The 17,221-nt window shown below is 44.0% G+C and overlaps 1 protein-coding gene across 1 annotated transcript in view; it reads left to right on the top strand.

Annotated features, from left to right (window-relative positions):
• trpn1 (transient receptor potential cation channel, subfamily N, member 1) overlaps window positions 1-17,221 on the top strand; it is a 49,219-nt gene that overhangs the window by 9,486 nt on the left and 22,512 nt on the right. The window contains exons 6-23 of the mRNA XM_042310103.1: window positions 358-456; window positions 672-773; window positions 1,049-1,150; window positions 2,073-2,171; window positions 2,420-2,620; window positions 2,797-2,898; window positions 3,078-3,176; window positions 4,885-5,013; window positions 5,343-5,471; window positions 5,879-5,995; window positions 6,194-6,292; window positions 6,657-6,857; window positions 7,242-7,340; window positions 7,832-8,038; window positions 11,312-11,413; window positions 11,821-11,919; window positions 12,032-12,181; window positions 12,312-12,419. Of these exons, the coding sequence (XP_042166037.1) occupies window positions 358-456; window positions 672-773; window positions 1,049-1,150; window positions 2,073-2,171; window positions 2,420-2,620; window positions 2,797-2,898; window positions 3,078-3,176; window positions 4,885-5,013; window positions 5,343-5,471; window positions 5,879-5,995; window positions 6,194-6,292; window positions 6,657-6,857; window positions 7,242-7,340; window positions 7,832-8,038; window positions 11,312-11,413; window positions 11,821-11,919; window positions 12,032-12,181; window positions 12,312-12,419 (2,244 nt within the window). The remainder of the gene's footprint in view (window positions 1-357; window positions 457-671; window positions 774-1,048; window positions 1,151-2,072; window positions 2,172-2,419; window positions 2,621-2,796; window positions 2,899-3,077; window positions 3,177-4,884; window positions 5,014-5,342; window positions 5,472-5,878; window positions 5,996-6,193; window positions 6,293-6,656; window positions 6,858-7,241; window positions 7,341-7,831; window positions 8,039-11,311; window positions 11,414-11,820; window positions 11,920-12,031; window positions 12,182-12,311; window positions 12,420-17,221) is intronic.

Raw genomic sequence — 17,221 nt, 5'->3', positions numbered from 1 at the left:
TTTATGACACAACTCACAATGATTGTAATGTAATTATGTTCACTATTAAAATTGATTTTTTTTTTTACACGTTACATATGGCAGCAACCTGATGGCCTGGGAGAGAGAGAACATTGTGAAAGAGTATATCTGGCTGACCATTTCTCTTCGAAACTGAGGATATAGTGGCCATTGTGTCCACATCGATAGGTAGCCTGGTCCCAGAACTCTTTGTGCTGTATTGCCAACTCCTATATTCTTTGCCATGACAACAACTGTAGGAGTTGGCAATACAGCACAAAGAGATCTGGGACCAGGCTACTGTGTAGAAACATAGCAACAAAGTGAGTCTGTGCAACATGATGTACTGTACTTCAGGTTAGTGGAGATGCAGCTCTCCATGTCTGCTGCCGAAAGACGGACCTGGAGATGGCCAAAGTCCTCATTGAGAACGGGGCCAATGTAGACATCCAAAATGTGAGTAGGCAGTGTATTAGTTTCCCCTTGCAAACAGGGAGACAAGACTGTCACAGGCATGAGTAATCAAACTTAATATACTGTTCTCTGCACTGCATTCTGTTCTGGTAAACCTTCATAGACAAGACATTGTTATGGAGACAGTAAAAACATCTAGCACAGCTTTTGGGTGTGGTTATTGTAGAGTTGTACATCTGTTGTTTCCTGTCTGACAGGAGGAAGGACAGACTCCTCTCCACATAGCTGCCTGGGAGGGAGATGTGCTGCTGCTGAAACTGTTCTACCAGAGCAAGGCCAACCCTAATGTCACTGACAAGGTGGGTTGGAAGGACAGAAGCCCAACTGTATTATACAAAAAAAACTATCTTCTAAATCCCATTGTTTCAGCCATGTTTTAGGCCAAGTTTTTTCAGGACAATCAAAAGCATGCTCAATGGAGATTTTCCATTGAAAGTGCCTCTTAATCCAAGACCAGGGTTCAACTGTGTCTGGGAAACTGGCCCAATTATGTATTGTATTGTAGTCCACCAGTACGTTTCAATAGTTTTTTGCCATGTGCCCCTTACCACATTATCTGACCTCTAACCTCCAGATGGACAGGTCACCTCTGCACATCGCTGCAGAGCGTGGCCACACCAACGTGGTGGAGGTCCTCACAGAGAAGTTCAAATCCAACGTGTTGGCCAGAACTAAGGTAGGTTACCACCACTACATCTTAACAAGCCATATGTGCAGTTACAGTATAGGACTATGATCTCATATGGAACCATGATTAAGATAATAAAGTATATGAGTCCTGTGGCGGTTGTTAGATATACATTACATCTGTGTTTGGTTGGTACTATAGTTACTGTGATGGTGTCTGGCTATAGAAGCTGTAGTAGTCATTAGTTACTGTGATGGTGTCTGGCTATAGAAGCTGTAGTAGTCATTAGTTACCGTGATGGTGTCTGGCTATAGAAGCTGTAGTAGTCATTAGTTACTGTGATGGTGTCTGGCTATAGAAGCTGTAGTAGTCATTAGTTACCGTGATGGTGTCTGGCTATAGAAGCTGTAGTAGTCATTAGTTACTGTGATGGTGTCTGGCTATAGAAGCTGTAGTAGCCATTAGTTACTGTGATGGTGTCTGGCTATAGAAGCTGTAGTAGTCATTAGTTACCGTGATGGTGTCTGGCTATAGAAGCTGTAGTAGTCATTAGTTACTGTGATGGTGTCTGGCTATAGAAGCTGTAATAGTCATTAGTTACTGTCATGGTGTCTGGCTATAGAAGCTGTAGTAGTCATTACTTACTGTGATGGTGTCTGGCTATAGAAGCTGTAGTAGTCATTAGTTACCGTGATGGTGTCTGGCTATAGAAGCTGTAGTAGCCATTAGTTACTGTGATGGTGTCTGGCTATAGAAGCTGTAGTAGTCATTAGTTACTGTGATGGTGTCTGGCTATAGAAGCTGTAGTAGTCATTAGCATGAATAATGTAAAAGTCAGAGTTAGAAATCCCAACCAGTTGATCCTCAAATTATAAAAATAGCACATTTGTTTCCGTCTCTTTGTATGACCTTCTAAAACCAGTGTGCAGTCTTCCAGAGACTGTGTATAAATTACAGTGTCTTCTCTTAGGATGGCAGCACCCTGATGCATGTAGCCTCCCAGTGTGGACACCCAGAGACCGCCCTCACCTTCCTGAAGAAAGGGGTTCCACTGCACATGCCCAATAAGGTACAGGAAGTCCAGGTGTCCAATGGGCACTTTTTAAAAAAGTAGCATAAATCACTGGCCTAAAATTGTATTTGAATATCACATCTTCAAATGCATTGCATTGTACAGATACTGAATGAGAATAGCCAAATATTTAGAATACATCATTATGTATATATGATCCTTTCTTACTATGTTATTTAATGTATCCTATCAAATGAACCCTACCTATAATTGATGTATCATACTCTGGCATCACACCTCCACAGTCAGGTGCAATGTGTCTCCATGCTGCAGCCAAGCAAGGTCACACGGCTGTAGTGAAGTCTCTTCTCCTGAAGGGGGCACACGTGGACACCACCACTAAAGATGGCCTGACGGGCCTACACATCGCTGTGCAGAACTGCAAGCCCCTCGTGGTGCAGATGCTACTGGGCTTTGGGGCTCAGGTCCAACTCAAAGGAGGCAAGGTGAGACATACACCTATGTCCTAGAAACATACACAATTCAACATTTGTTCATTTGTGCTGTATATTTGACAATGGTGTGGAAAGTAATATGGTTTTTGTACCATAGTAACTGCTATTGTTGGCATGTGCTGCTAACCTCTACCGTCCATTTGTCCTCCCTCTGCCCCTGCATGAAGGCCCAGGAGACCCCGCTGCACATCGCTGCCAGAGTGAAGGAGGGGGAAAAGGTGGCTGAGATGCTGCTGAAGAGCGGGGCTGATGTCAACGCAGAGCAGGAGGTTAGAGCTCCCCCTTCACTGTGGCCAGAGATGAGTGGGTTTATCAGATCAGAGGGCTCATCTGAATCTGAAAGCAAGGCTATTCGATTGTGTTCCACATAAACCTCCAGCTTCCCTGTCTGTTCTCTCTCTCTCTCTCTCTCTCTCTCTCTCTCTCTCTCTCTCTCTCTCTCTGTCAGAATGGGGAGACGGCAATGCATGTTGCTGCTCGCCACGGTGGACTGCGGATGATGAGAGCCCTGAAAGAGGAGGGAGGAGACCTCACCTGGAGATCTAAGGTCAAGTAGAAACACTTTTCTCTGTCTAACCAGTGTAACAATGGCACATTGAGTCTATTTCCCACTTTCAGTAGTCTAAAACACTTCCTTTTTGTGGTCATGTATGTGTTTTTTCATGTGGTTGTACTGTATGTGCAGTGGCTTCGGAAAGTATTCAGACCCCTTTACCTTTTCCACATATTGTTATGTTACAGCCTTATTCTTAAATTGATTCAATCCCCCAAAAATCCTCATCAATCTACACACAATACCCCATAATGACAAAGAGAAAACAGTTTTTTTTTGCAAATATAAAACAGAAATACCTTATTTACGTAAGTATACAGACCCTGCAATGAGACTCGAAATTGAGCTCAGGTGCATCCTGTTTCCATTGATCATCCTTAAGATGTTTCCACACCGATTGGTGTCCACCTGTGGTAAATTAAATTGATTGGACAGGATTTGGAAAGGCACACACATGTCTATATAAGGTCCCACAGTTGACAGTGCATGTCAGAGCAAATACCAAGCCATGAGGTCAAAGGAATTGTCAGTAGAGCTCTGAGACTATGTTGAGGATTATGTTGAGGCACAGATCTGGAGAAGGGTACCAAAAAATGTATTCAGCATTGAATGTCCCCAAGAGCACAGTGGCCTCCATCATTCTTAAATGTAAGAAATGTGGAACCACCAAGACTCTTCCTAGAGCTGACCACCCCACCAAACTGAGCAATCAGGGGAGAAGGGCCTTGGTCAGAGAGGTGACCAAGAACCCGATGGTCACTCTGACAGAGCTCCATAGTTCCTCTGTGGAGATGGGAGAAACTTCCAGAAGAACAACCATCTCTGCAGCACTCCACCAATCAGGCCTTTATGGTAGGGTGGCCAGACGGAAGCCACTCCTCAGTAAAAGACACAGCCCGCCTGGAGTTTTCCAAAAGTCACCTAAAGACTCTCAGACCATGACAAACAAGATTCTCTGGTCTGATGAAACCAAGATTGAACTCTTTGGCCATGTTTGCCAAGCACCACGTCTGGAAGAAACCTGGCACCATCCCTACGGTGAAGCATGGTGGGGGCAGCATCATGCTGTGGGGATGTTTTTCAGCGGCAAGGACTAGTCAGAATCGAGGCAAAGATGAACGGAGCAAAGTACAGAGAGATCCTTGATTAAAACCTGCTCCAGAGCACTCAGGACCTCAGACTGGGGCGAAGGTTCACCTTCCAACAGGAAGGCAATGCAGGAGTGGCTTCAGGACAAGTCTCTGAATGTCCTTGAGTGGCCCAGCCAGAACCCGGACTTGAACCCGATCGAACATCTCTGGAGAGACCTGAAAATAGCTGTGCAGCAATGCTGCCCATCCAACCTGTCAGAGCTTGAGAGAATCTACAGAGAAGAATGGGAGAAACTCCCCAAATACAGGTGTGCCAAGCTTGTAGCGTCATACCCAAGAAGACTCAATGCTGTAATTGCTGCCAAAGATGCTTCAACAAAGTACTGAGTAAAGGGTCTGAATACTTATGTAAATGTGATATTTCAGTTTTTTATGGAGTATTGTATGTAGATTGGATGAGGGGGAAAAAACTATTTAATCCATTTTAGAATAAGGCTGTAACGTAACAAAATGTAGAAGGTCAAGGGGTCTGAATACTTTCCGAAGGCACCTTATGTGCATGCATGCATGTGTGTGTGTGTTGAAATATGTGTGTGTTTCTGTATTCATAGGCTGGAGAGAACCCTCTCCATGTCGCTGTGCGCCACTGTCATGCCCATGTGGTGGAGGATATTCTCACCTATCTGACCAGTGAGAGAAGCCGTGAGGAAGCCCAGTGCTGTGTGAGCCAGGGGAACAGGGTGAGAATAAGACTCATGATAATAATCAACATTTATGCCATTTCACAGACAAGAGACTTATAGTCATGCGTGCATAAATGTTCATATGGGTGGTTCCAGTGGGATTTTTAAAAAGCGCCGTGCTCTAACGACTGAGCCACACAGGACCAGATGATGGAATAGAGGTTCTATTATAGAAATATTACTGTGATCATTGTTCTATTACAGAAATGTTTTTCCATTTTGCATTTTCCATTTCCATTTCACATACAATTTGGCCAACTCCTCTTTGTATGTTACTTTATTTCTTGATTTTGATGTACCAGTTTTCTATTGTTGTGTGACTGCAGAAAGGGGAGACATCGTTGCACTTGGCTGCTGAGCTGCAGAAGGAGAGCGTCGACAGAGAAGGAGAAGACGTACACATTATCAAGATTCTGATGGAATATGACGCAGACATCACTGCCGCAACTAGAGAGGTATGGCACAAGGAACAGTCTGATATCATGATTTGTATCTTTGTATTTGTGGGTCAACAATAGCTATAGCATTTTATTAATTTGTCTACAAACACCCTATGCATTGTGCCGATAGTGTTAAACAACTTGGTGGGAATTGGAACATGGATCATGTTATGGAGGATCGCTACAATACAATCCCAAAAAATTTCAAGTTTACAAGATTATACTTTCAGTATAGAAGTTGATGTGTTTTGAGTGAATGATCCCTTTAAGCAATGCTGTACACTACAGCAGATGGGGGTACAGTACAACACGTTCTGTTTGGTAGCTGAATAGTAGTTAGATGTTCTGGTGTTATGTTATTGAGGTGTACAGGTACATCTGTGTCTCATTCTGTTTCTCCCTGCTCTCGGCTGGTCCTGTAGTCCTGTGAGACTCCCTTTCACTACTGTGCCAGAGTGGGCAACACTGACGTCCTACAGGAGATGCTCAACAGTGTTCCCTCCAGTCGCCTGCAGATGGCAGTCAACAAGCACTCCAAGGTACTGATAGAATTATGTCACTTGGGTGTTACTGGAGAGTTTCTCATTATATTTAAATATTGGTTTACTGCTGTAAAATAACTGGTACTGCTGTTAAATGGGTATTTTGTGGGTGAGTATAATTCCGAAGTGGCATGAACTGCCTTTTGGTTATGTGTTATTGTTTATTGAGAGGGCACTCTCTGTGGGCCCATACAGAACGGCTGGTCCCCGTTGTTATTGGCTTCTGAGAGAGGTCACACAGAGGTTGTTAGAATCCTGCTTCAGAACCACGCCAGGGTGGACGTCTTTGATGAGGTGAGGGCCCTGGAATGTTTCAGACTTTTCCATTGGCTAATTCAGTATACTGTACCACAACTTAACTCTGTCTCTTAAACTCTGCCACTGCCTGCTGAGCTGTAAAACATTCATTTTGCTGAGTCACTGCAATGTGGTCATCATGACTCAAGCAGGATAAAAGCCAAAGAAGATATGACATCGTCATGTCTGTGCTGCGTGCCCTAATGAACAAAACCCTGATGTATCCTACAGGACGCCGACCCAAATCTCCACTTACAAAACCAAAACTAGCGTTTGTTATGGGACAAGTTTACATAGTCCCTCCCTGTTTTGGTTCCTTCCGTTTGGAGCCTAATGAACACAACTCTGATTTATCTGACAGGACGGCAAGGCAGCTCTCCACTTGGCAGCAGAGCGGGGCCACGAGGACATTTCTGACATTCTGCTGTCCCATAAGGCCTTTGTGAACGCCAAGACCAAGCTGGGCCTCACTCCACTACACCTGGGGGCCCAGAACGGCTCTGCCAGCCTGGTCAGACAACTGGTGGAGACACACCTGGCCAGCATCGACGCTCTCTCCCTGGTCAGTGAGCTGAGCAATGACCCCTCAACTATGGAGGTCTTGAGAACATGTCCCTAGTCATAGGAAATAAAAGAGTACATTTGGTTATTATTGGGGCAGATGTCATATATATTCTCGTAGGCATCTGTGTGTAACCTTGTTTAACCTGATCTCACAAGCTCACATTCTGTTCTATTATATTGAAGTGAAACATAACGAGCGTTGTGGTCAGTCGAGTTTCACAAGGCTAATCTGTGTGCTCAGGGGAAGTAAAGTTATTATCGAACACCTAGCAAAGTCTCTTGCCATATCTTTCTCTTTCTTAAGAAACACTTTTATTTGTCCACTCCTGATCCAAAAAGAGAAATAAGGTGTTCTGAACCTCTGTGTATGTTTGACCCCCAGACGAAGCAGACTCCTCTCCACCTCGCTGCCATCAGTGGACAGCTGGATGTGTGCAGCAGCCTGCTGCATCTCAGAGCAGACATCACTGCCACAGACATAGTGAGTCTGTTTCTCTGTCTGACACTGCCTTTGTCTGTGTGTGGCTGTCTGTGTCTATTTAAATCTTGTCTGCGCTAAATAGACAAATTAAAATGTAAATATTGCCAGAAGGAAATTTCTCTGTAGTCGTAACTTCGACAATCTCATTTTACATACAAAGTCCTGGTCTAATTTCTTTGTTATTTTACCTGTGCCTTTCCTATCAGCATGGACAGATTCCCCCCTGGTTGCATTTAACTATCATTAATTCATCTATCCTAGCAGACGCACTTATCCAGAGCAATTAGGGTGCCTTACTCAAGGGCACATCGACAGATTTGCCACATAGTCAGCTCTGGGATTTGAACCAGCAACTTTTCAGTTATTGGCCCAACACTTTTAACCACTAGGCTACCGGCCGCCTATCCCCCCATCCAAAACACCCATTCATTGGTTAATTCAGTTAGTCATCCATCCATCCTTCCATTCATTTATGTCTCTCTTGTCCCCAGCACGGCCAGACGCCCCTCCACCTGGCTGCAGAGAACGACCATTCTGAGGTGGTCAAGCTGTTCCTGAAGCACCGTCCAGAGCTGGCCACCCTGGCCAACGTGGAGGGGGCCACCTGCACCCATATCGCTGCGGCCAAGGGCAGCCTGGCCGTCATCAGGGAGCTGCTCAAGTTCAAACAGGGGGGAGTGACCACGCTGAGTAACAAGGTCAGAGGTCAGGTTTTAGGCGTCACAAGGAGTCAGGAAGTAATGTTTCTCTGTGCTTGGCTGAAAATGTATCATGGAAACAGAACAATAGAGAATTACAATGTTATAGAATAACACAATAATTCCACAACAATGTCAGAGGGCAGGAGGCTTTTGCTAGTAGTGCTGCTCTGTTTTAATTTATTTGGAATTTTACCTTTATTTATACAAGTTTTTCTCCTTTTTCTCATTGAGATAACATCTCTTTTCCAAGAGAGACCTGGTCCAATAGTAGGAGGGGGAACAACGTTTCAGACAAAACAACCTATATACACAAACACAACATTAAACAAAACTATAAACATACAGTACAACAAAAACATTTTATGTAAAACCATGAAAGTCTTGACTAAAAACAGCTCCCCCTAAAACAATTACACTCTTCTATGATATATACATCGATCAAGTATTTAAACTCCACCAACAAAACTAGATCATCAAATTCTAAAATGTTCAGGAGAGAATTCCAGGACCACAGAGCTAAGTAACTAAAACTATTTCTACCATGACCTGTTCTAATATTTGGTACTGTTAGAAGCAAATGAGAATGGGACCGTAATTTATATTTATTTACCGACCTGACTAAAAAAGAACAGAGATAAAATGGCATTTTACCCAATATGGCCTTATAAATCAGTGTCTACCAGTGTTTAAGCCTACGCAAGGTCCATGATGACCAGCCAACAGAGCTGTAGAGATCACAATGATGTGTTAGACGTTTTTGATTTGTAATGAACCTGAGGGCTGCATGATACACTGGATCAAGTGTTCTCAGGGTCGTGGCTGAGGCCTGCATGTATATAACATCACTAAAATCTAAAACTGCCAGTAATGTATATTGTACCAGCACCTTCCTGGCCTCAAAGAAAAACAAGCCTTATGCCGGTATTAAAAACCTATTTTCAGCTTGAGCTTCCTTATCAAGTTCTCTACATGCACAGTGAAGCTCAGCTTATCATCAACCCACACACCCAAATATTTGTACACTTTGCTCTATAGTATGTCCAGCCAATGTAGCAAGGCATAATTTTAACATGCCTGGCATTTGAAAATACTATGCATTTTGTTTTACCCGAATTTAGAACCAGCTTTAAATCATAAAGATTCTGTTGTATGATGTTAAATGCTCTTTGGGCATTTTCAAAAGCTAAAGATAAACTACTACCACTTGAATAAAGATCAGTATCTTCTGCATAAAAATGAACATCCGCTGTTTCAATAAGATCCCCAATGTTGTTGATATACAAAATGAACAACAGCGGGCCCAAAATAGAACCTTGTAGAACACCTGAGCACAACTCTATGGACTCAGATTTACAACCATCTGCCATTACACATTGTGTACGATTTGATAGGTCATTTATAAACCAATCTAGAGCATGACCAGTAATTCCACAACATGTTGTTGTCAACATGTTGTTGTCAACATGTTGTTGTTGAATTATAATATGAATGGCCTGGCTGGCCATAGAAAGGAAAGTGACAGAGAAAATATTCCCTTATTACTCCCTGTAATAGCAGCACATTGATCTGGTACTGGTACTCCCTGTAACAGCAGCACATTGATCTGGTACTCCCTGTAATAGCAGCACATTGATCTGGTACTCCCTGTAGTAGCAGCACATTGATCTGGTACTGGTACTCCCTGTAATAGCAGTACATTGATCTGGTACTCCCTGTAATAGCAGCACATTGATCTGGTACTCTCTGTAACAGCAGCACATTGATCTGGTACTCCCTGTAACAGCAGCACATTGATCTGGTACTCCCTGTAACAGCAGCACATTGATCTGGTACTCCCTGTAACAGCAGCACATTGATCTGGTACTCCCTGTAACAGCAGCACATTGATCTGGTACTCCCTGTAACAGCAGCACATTGATCTGGTACTCTCTGTAACAGCAGCACATTGATCTGGTACTCCCTGTAACAGCAGCACATTGATCTGGTACTCCCTGTAACAGCAGCACATTGATCTGGTACTCCCTGTAACAGCAGCACATTGATCTGGTACTCTCTGTAACAGCAGCACATTGATCTGGTACTCCCTGTAATAGCAGCACATTGATCTGGTACTGGTACTCCCTGTAACAGCAGCACATTGATCTGGTACTCCCTGTAACAGCAGCACATTGATCTGGTACTCTCTGTAACAGCAGCACATTGATCTGGTACTCCCTGTAACAGCAGCACATTGATCTGGTACTCCCTGTAACAGCAGCACATTGATCTGGTACTCCCTGTAACAGCAGCACATTGATCTGGTACTCTCTGTAACAGCAGCACATTGATCTGGTACTCCCTGTAATAGCAGCACATTGATCTGGTACTGGTACTCCCTGTAACAGCAGCACATTGATCTGGTACTCCCTGTAACAGCAGCACATTGATCTGGTACTCCCTGTAATAGCAGCACATTGATCTGGTACTGGTACTCCCTGTAACAGCAGCACATTGATCTGGTACTCCCTGTAACAGCAGCACATTGATCTGGTACTCCCTGTAATAGCAGCACATTGATCTGGTACTCCCTGTAATAGCAGCACATTGATCTGGTACTCCCTGTAATAGCAGCACATTGATCTGGTACTCCCTGTAACAGCAGCACATTGATCTGGTACTCCCTGTAACAGCAGCACATTGATCTGGTACTCCCTGTAATAGCAGCACATTGATCTGGTACTCCCTGTAGTAGCAGCACATTGATCTGGGACTCCCTGTAATAGCAGCACATTGATCTGGTACTCCCTGTAATAGCAGCACATTGATCTGGTACTGGTACTCCCTGTAATAGCAGCACATTGATCTGGTACTCCCTGTAATAGCAGCACATTGATCTGGTACTCCCTGTAATAGCAGCACATTGATCTGGTACTCCCTGTAATAGCAGCACATTGATCTGGTACTCCCTGTAATAGCAGCACATTGATCTGGTACTCCCTGTAATAGCAGCACATTGATCTGGTACTGGTACTCCCTGTTTATAGCTCTATTCTTGTGTATTTTATTCCTCTTGTGTTACTATGTATATTTTTGTATTTTTTAAACTCTGCAATGTTGGGAAGGGCTCGTAAGTAAGAATTTCACCTTAAAGTCTACACCTGTTGTATTCGGCGCATGTGACAAATATAATTTGATTTGATATGATTATCAAAGGGATAAGGGGTGATTGATAAGCTTAGTCATCAGCTTGACTTTTTTTAATCCATTCTGTCCACTTTCCTTCATCCCCAGACCAATGGCTCCTGTCCTCTGCACCTGGCGTCCGCTGGGGGACACACCGAGGTGGTGAAGGTCCTCCTGGAGGCTGGGGCGTCTGTAGCTGAAGAGGACGCAGTGAGTGATGGAGAGAACACAACCTCACCTGGGGGGGACTGACCAAAGACTGACTGCAGACTGACCAGAAATTATGCACTGTTACTGACTGTAGCTACATTTATTCAATTCAGTTTTAGGGTGTCATGCAAAACCCAGTCTACAGTAAAGAATAGCTCAACAGAGATTGATTCATTCAAAAGTAGCTCAGATCAATTCATTCAAAAGTAGCTCAGATCAATTCATTCAAAAGTAGCTCAGATCGATTCATTCAAAAGTAGCTCAGATCGATTCATTCAAAAGTAGCTCAGATCGATTCATTCAAAAGTAGCTCAGATCGATTCATTCAAAAGTAGCTCAGATCGATTCATTCAAAAGTAGCTCAGATCGATTCATTCAAAAGTTTATTAACTTTCTCATCTTCCCAGGAAGGGATGACAGCCATTCACTTGGCAGCCAAGAACGGTCACACACACATCATGGACGTGCTGAAGGGAAGCATCTCCTTTAAGATCACCAGCTCCAAGGTATCTGTCCCTACTCTTAAAACTAGAAAATGTTAACTAACTAACTATGTTAACTAGTTTTAAGTTAACTACTGTTTAGGTATGTTGATTTGATGTGTAACTATGATCCCAGACAGGGTTGACTGCGTTGCATGTAGCAGCCCGTTTTGGTCAGGTGGACTTTGTCTCAGAGATCCTTACCAAGGTGCCAGCCACCATGCGCAGTGACATCCCAAACAGCAACAGTAGGGAGGGAATACCAGTGCAGCAGCCCCCTTCAGAGGTAGGTAACATTATAGTACCCCACAACTCACTTATGACCAGAAAATCGACAGTCCTCCCCCATGAATAAAAGAGTCCTTCATAAAAAGTCCTTCATTGTTTGTGTGTGTGTGTGTGTGTGTGTGTTCCAGTCAGGATACACTCCCCTGCACCTGGCTGCCCAGTCTGGCCATGAGAGTGTGGTGAGATTGCTGCTCAATTCCCCTGGTGTACAGGCAGACAAAGTGACAGACATACAGGTAAGCTCTTTTCGTGTGTGTGCATGCACGTAAGTGAATATGTGTGCATATAGCAATGTGCATGCCCCGCCCACCTGAGGATCTGTCTTTTTCAGGCATCAATTTCCAGTGTTTGATGGGTGCACTAATCCACTAACCTTTTACTGCAGTGGGCTAAATCAGGGTCACACAGAGTGTTTCTTGGTAGTCTTAAACAAATCTACTTTGAAACAAAAGTTTACACCTCACACACATGGTTATAGGCTTAAAAAGTATATATAGATATAGAGCTGAAATATACACAACTTTAAGTTTCCATCCCAATATTACACTTTATGTAAATCACAGAAGACTCAAATATAGGATTTTCTGGAGAGAAAAAAAGATAAGAAAATATTTTAGTTAAATTATGAAAAATATTAATAACATTCCTCCCATGAGGCCACTAGAGGGCAATTTGGTCATTTGACTGCAAGACTGGGCATCTCGCTGGATTGATTGCTTTCCTTTTACTCTTCATACCTTTGCCTGTCGTTTTTCCCGTTAACGTTACGACCGCAGAAATGTTTGTAATGTTTGTAATGACTTGTCAAAAACACTAATGGCTGAAATGGGCTCAATGGAATACATTGTCTTTCTGTTGCATCTATAAGAACACTCCATATGGGATTTAATGCATCATCTCGGCACATACATCACAAGACAGAGAAGAATTGTGGAATTCATTTTTTGTGGAATTGAAAAAAGTAATAATTTCATACAGTTGAAATGTTTACAAATTAGATGCACTAAAATGAAAGTAACTTCCAAAAATGAACACTTGGATTATAGTGATATTATGTCTGATCTCACAAACAATGTAAAGTATGTATAGATAGGTGTAATCTCGAGCCAAGCCTGTTGATTTTTAATCTGAGGGTATCCTATTGACACACGTGTTGCAACAGAACGTGACAACAACAGTAATGAATTAATGAGGCAGTCTAGACAGCGCAGGTGAGTACAGGTAGACCTACACAGAGCAGGTGAGTACAGGTAGACCTAGAAAGAGCAGGTGAGTACAGGTAGACCTAGACAGAGCAGGTGAGTACAGGTAGACCTAGACAGAGCAGGTGAGTACAGGTAGACCTACACAGAGCAGGTGAGTACAGGTAGACCTAGACAGAGCAGGTGAGTACAGGTAGACCTAGACAGAGCAGGTGAGTACAGGTAGACCTACACAGAGCAGGTGAGTACAGGTAGACCTAGACAGAGCAGGTGAGTACAGTAGTAGACAGAGCCAGGTAGACCTAACAGAGCAGGTGAGTACAGGTAGACCTAGACAGAGCAGGTGAGTACAGGTAGACCTAGACAGAGCAGGTGAGTACAGGTAGACCTAGACAGAGCAGGTGAGTACAGGTAGACCTAGACAGAGCAGGTGAGTACAGGTAGACCTAGAACAGAGCAGGTGAGTACAGGTAGACCTAGACAGGTGAGTACAGGTAGACCTAGACAGAGCAGGTGAGTACAGGTAGACCTAGACAGAGCAGGTGAGTACAGGTAGACCTAGACAGAGCAGGTGAGTACAGGTAGACCTAGACAGAGCAGGTGAGTACAGGTAGACCTAGACAGAGCAGGTGAGTACAGGTAGACCTAGACAGAGCAGGTGAGTACAGGTAGACCTAGACAGAGCAGGTGAGTACAGGTAGACCTAGACAGAGCAGGTGAGTACAGGTAGACCTAGACAGAGCAGAGCAGGTGTAGACCTAGACAGAGCAGGTAGACCTAGAAAGAGCAGGTGAGTACAGGTAGACCTAGACAGACAGAGCAGGTGAGTACAGGTAGACCTAGACAGAGCAGGTGAGTACAGGTAGACCTAGACAGAGCAGGTGAGTACAGGTAGACCTAGACAGAGCAGGTGAGTACAGGTAGACCTAGACAGAGCAGGTGAGTACAGGTAGACCTAGACAGAGCAGGTGAGTACAGGTAGACCTAGACAGAGCAGGTAGACCTAGACAGAGCAGGTGAGTACAGGTAGACCTAGACAGAGCAGGTAGACCTAGACAGAGCAGGTGAGTACAGGTAGACCTAGACAGAGCAGGTGAGTACAGGTAGACCTAGACAGAGCAGGTGAGTACAGGTAGACCTAGACAGAGCAGGTGAGTACAGGTAGACCTAGACAGAGCAGGTGAGTACAGGTAGACCTAGACAGAGCAGGTGAGTACAGGTAGACCTAGACAGAGCAGGTGAGTACAGGTAGACCTAGACAGAGCAGGTGAGTACAGGTAGACCTAGACAGAGCAGGTAAGCACAGGTAGACCTAGACAGTACAGGTAGACCTAGACAGAGCAGGTGAGTACAGGTAGACCTAGACAGAGCAGGTGAGTACAGGTAGACCTAGACAGAGAAGGTGAGTACAGGTAGACCTAGACAGAGAAGGTGAGTACAGGTAGACCTAGACATAATGAGTACAGGTAAACCTAGACAGAGAAGTTTTTAAAAACCTTTTAACAATTGTGATGGCTTCCTGAGTGGCGCAGTGGTCTAAGGCACTGCATCACAGTGCTAGCTGTGCCACTAGAGATTCTGGGTTCGAGTCCAGCCTCTGTCACAGCTGACTGTGACCGGGAGACCCATGGGGCGGAGCATAATTGGCCAAGTGTCGTCCAGGTTGTGGGAGTGCTTGGCCGGCAGGGATGTCCTTGTCCGATCACACACTAGTAACTCCTGTCGCGGGCCGGGCGCAGTGCACGCTGACATGGTTGCCAGGTGCACGGTGTTTCCTCTGTTTCCTATGTTGCGGCTGGCTTCTGGGTTAAGTGGGCAGTGCGGCTTAGTTGGGTTGTGTCTCGGAGGATGCACAACTCTCGGCCTTTGCCTCTCCTGAGTCCGTACGGGAGTTGCAGCAATGAGTCAAGACTGTAACTAGCAATTGGGGAGAAAAGGGGTAAAAGTAACACAAAAAAATAATAAATAATAAATACAAATTGTGATGACCATTGCTAGTGCATTCGGAAAGTTTTCAGATCCCTTGCCTTTCTACATTTTGTTACGCTACAGCCTTATTCTAAAATGGAATAAATAAATAAAAAACTCATCACTCTACACACAATACCCCATAATGACAAAGCAATTTTTTATTTTTTTATAACAGAAGTATCTTATTTACGTAAGTATTCAGACCCTTTGCTATGAGACTCAAAATTGCTTTCCATTGATCATCCTTGATATGTTTCTACAACTTGATTGGAGTCCACCTGTGGTGAATTAAATAGATTGGTCATGATTTGGAAAGGCACACACCTGTCTATATAAGGTCTCACAGTTGACAGTGCATGTCAGAGCAAAAACCAAGCCATGAGGTCGAAGGAATTGTCCGTAGAGCTCCGGGACAGGATTGTGACGAGGCATAGATCTGGAGAAGGGTACCAAAAAATGTCTGCAGCATTGAATGTCCCCAAGAACACAGTGGCCTTCATCATTCTTAAATGGAAGAAATTTGAAAGAACCAAGACTCTTCCCAGAGCTGGCCACCTGGCCAAACTGAGCAATCGGGGGAGAAAGGGCCGTGGTCATGGAGGTGACGAAGAACCCGATGGCCAAATCAGAGCGCGCAACAGGACACTGTATTGTCTACATTCGGTTTGTTGTTTACATTCAAACTTTTTCATTAAATCTATTTTAATCCGAACTAAAGTTTTGTTACTAAGGATTCCACAATGCGGTCAGCCTTTACGGCTGGGACTGCAAGTTTGTGTTCCTTTTTTTGTGCGTGGATTCCGTGAGTGCTAGCTGTCTGTACTACAGACACCTGTCGTCGTCGTGGGAAAGACTCATTGTTATCTTTTCGTAAAACAACTTCGTAAAACAACTAGTTGCAGTATAGAGCCAATCTGGATACCAAGCAGATCCTGAGGGAAATCGACGAGTACCAACAGCTTTACACTATGGAGGAACAACATACCCCTTTAACCCGACAAAATAAAGAAAAACAGATTCATCTACAGACACGGATGATTTACTTACCATTGAGGTAGTGTCTAGTGCTCTGGCTGGAATCCATGCAACAATGGAAAAGTTGTGTGAGGAGATAGCAGGGCTGAGGGGGAGTTTGGAGTTCAGCCATAGTGAAAGTCTCAAGCTCCAAAGAGAAAACAAGACACTCACAGCCAAGGTAAAAATACACGATTCCAACCTGGATTGTCTACTCAGGGAAACAGGGTGATGAAGGAGACGCTACTAGACATACAAAGTCGTAGCATGCGTGAAAATCTATTTTTTTCTGGTATTCCCGAGGACGCATCCAATTATCCAGAGGGTGCCATCAGAGAATTCATGAAATCTGCATTGAAACTTCCTGTAGAGACTGTAAACAAGGTGGCTTTCCACCGAGTACACAGACTTGGAGCTCGGAGCTACAAGACCAAGGGTCCCCGACCGATCATTGCAAAATTTGAACACTACCAACAAAAGGAGCTGATCAAAAGCAGGGGAAGGGAGGATAAAGGGACCAAATTCGGTCTCAGTGACCAATTTCCAAAGGAGATAAACAAACGTCGTAAGAGACTGTATCCGGTACAAAGACGACAAAGGAAGGATGGTAGGCATGCCTTTATCATTGTGGAGAAACTCTTTATAGATGGACAGCTATTCCGAGACAGCTCCATAACACTGTGGCTGTACTAAATTCTACAGAGACTTACAGAGTTATACATACACACACACCTGGTCTTGCTCTCTTCTCTCACTCTCTCTTTCTCTCTTTTCTCTTCTCTTCTCTCCCTCTCTCTCTATTGTCGCGAACTGTTTTATAATTTAATGTGTTTATTGTTTGTCTATCTTTT

The sequence above is a fragment of the Oncorhynchus tshawytscha genome, linkage group LG31, assembly GCF_018296145.1.
Source record: "Oncorhynchus tshawytscha isolate Ot180627B linkage group LG31, Otsh_v2.0, whole genome shotgun sequence".
Taxonomy (NCBI): domain Eukaryota; kingdom Metazoa; phylum Chordata; class Actinopteri; order Salmoniformes; family Salmonidae; genus Oncorhynchus; species Oncorhynchus tshawytscha.
This window is presented reverse-complemented; position numbering and strand designations above follow the sequence as displayed.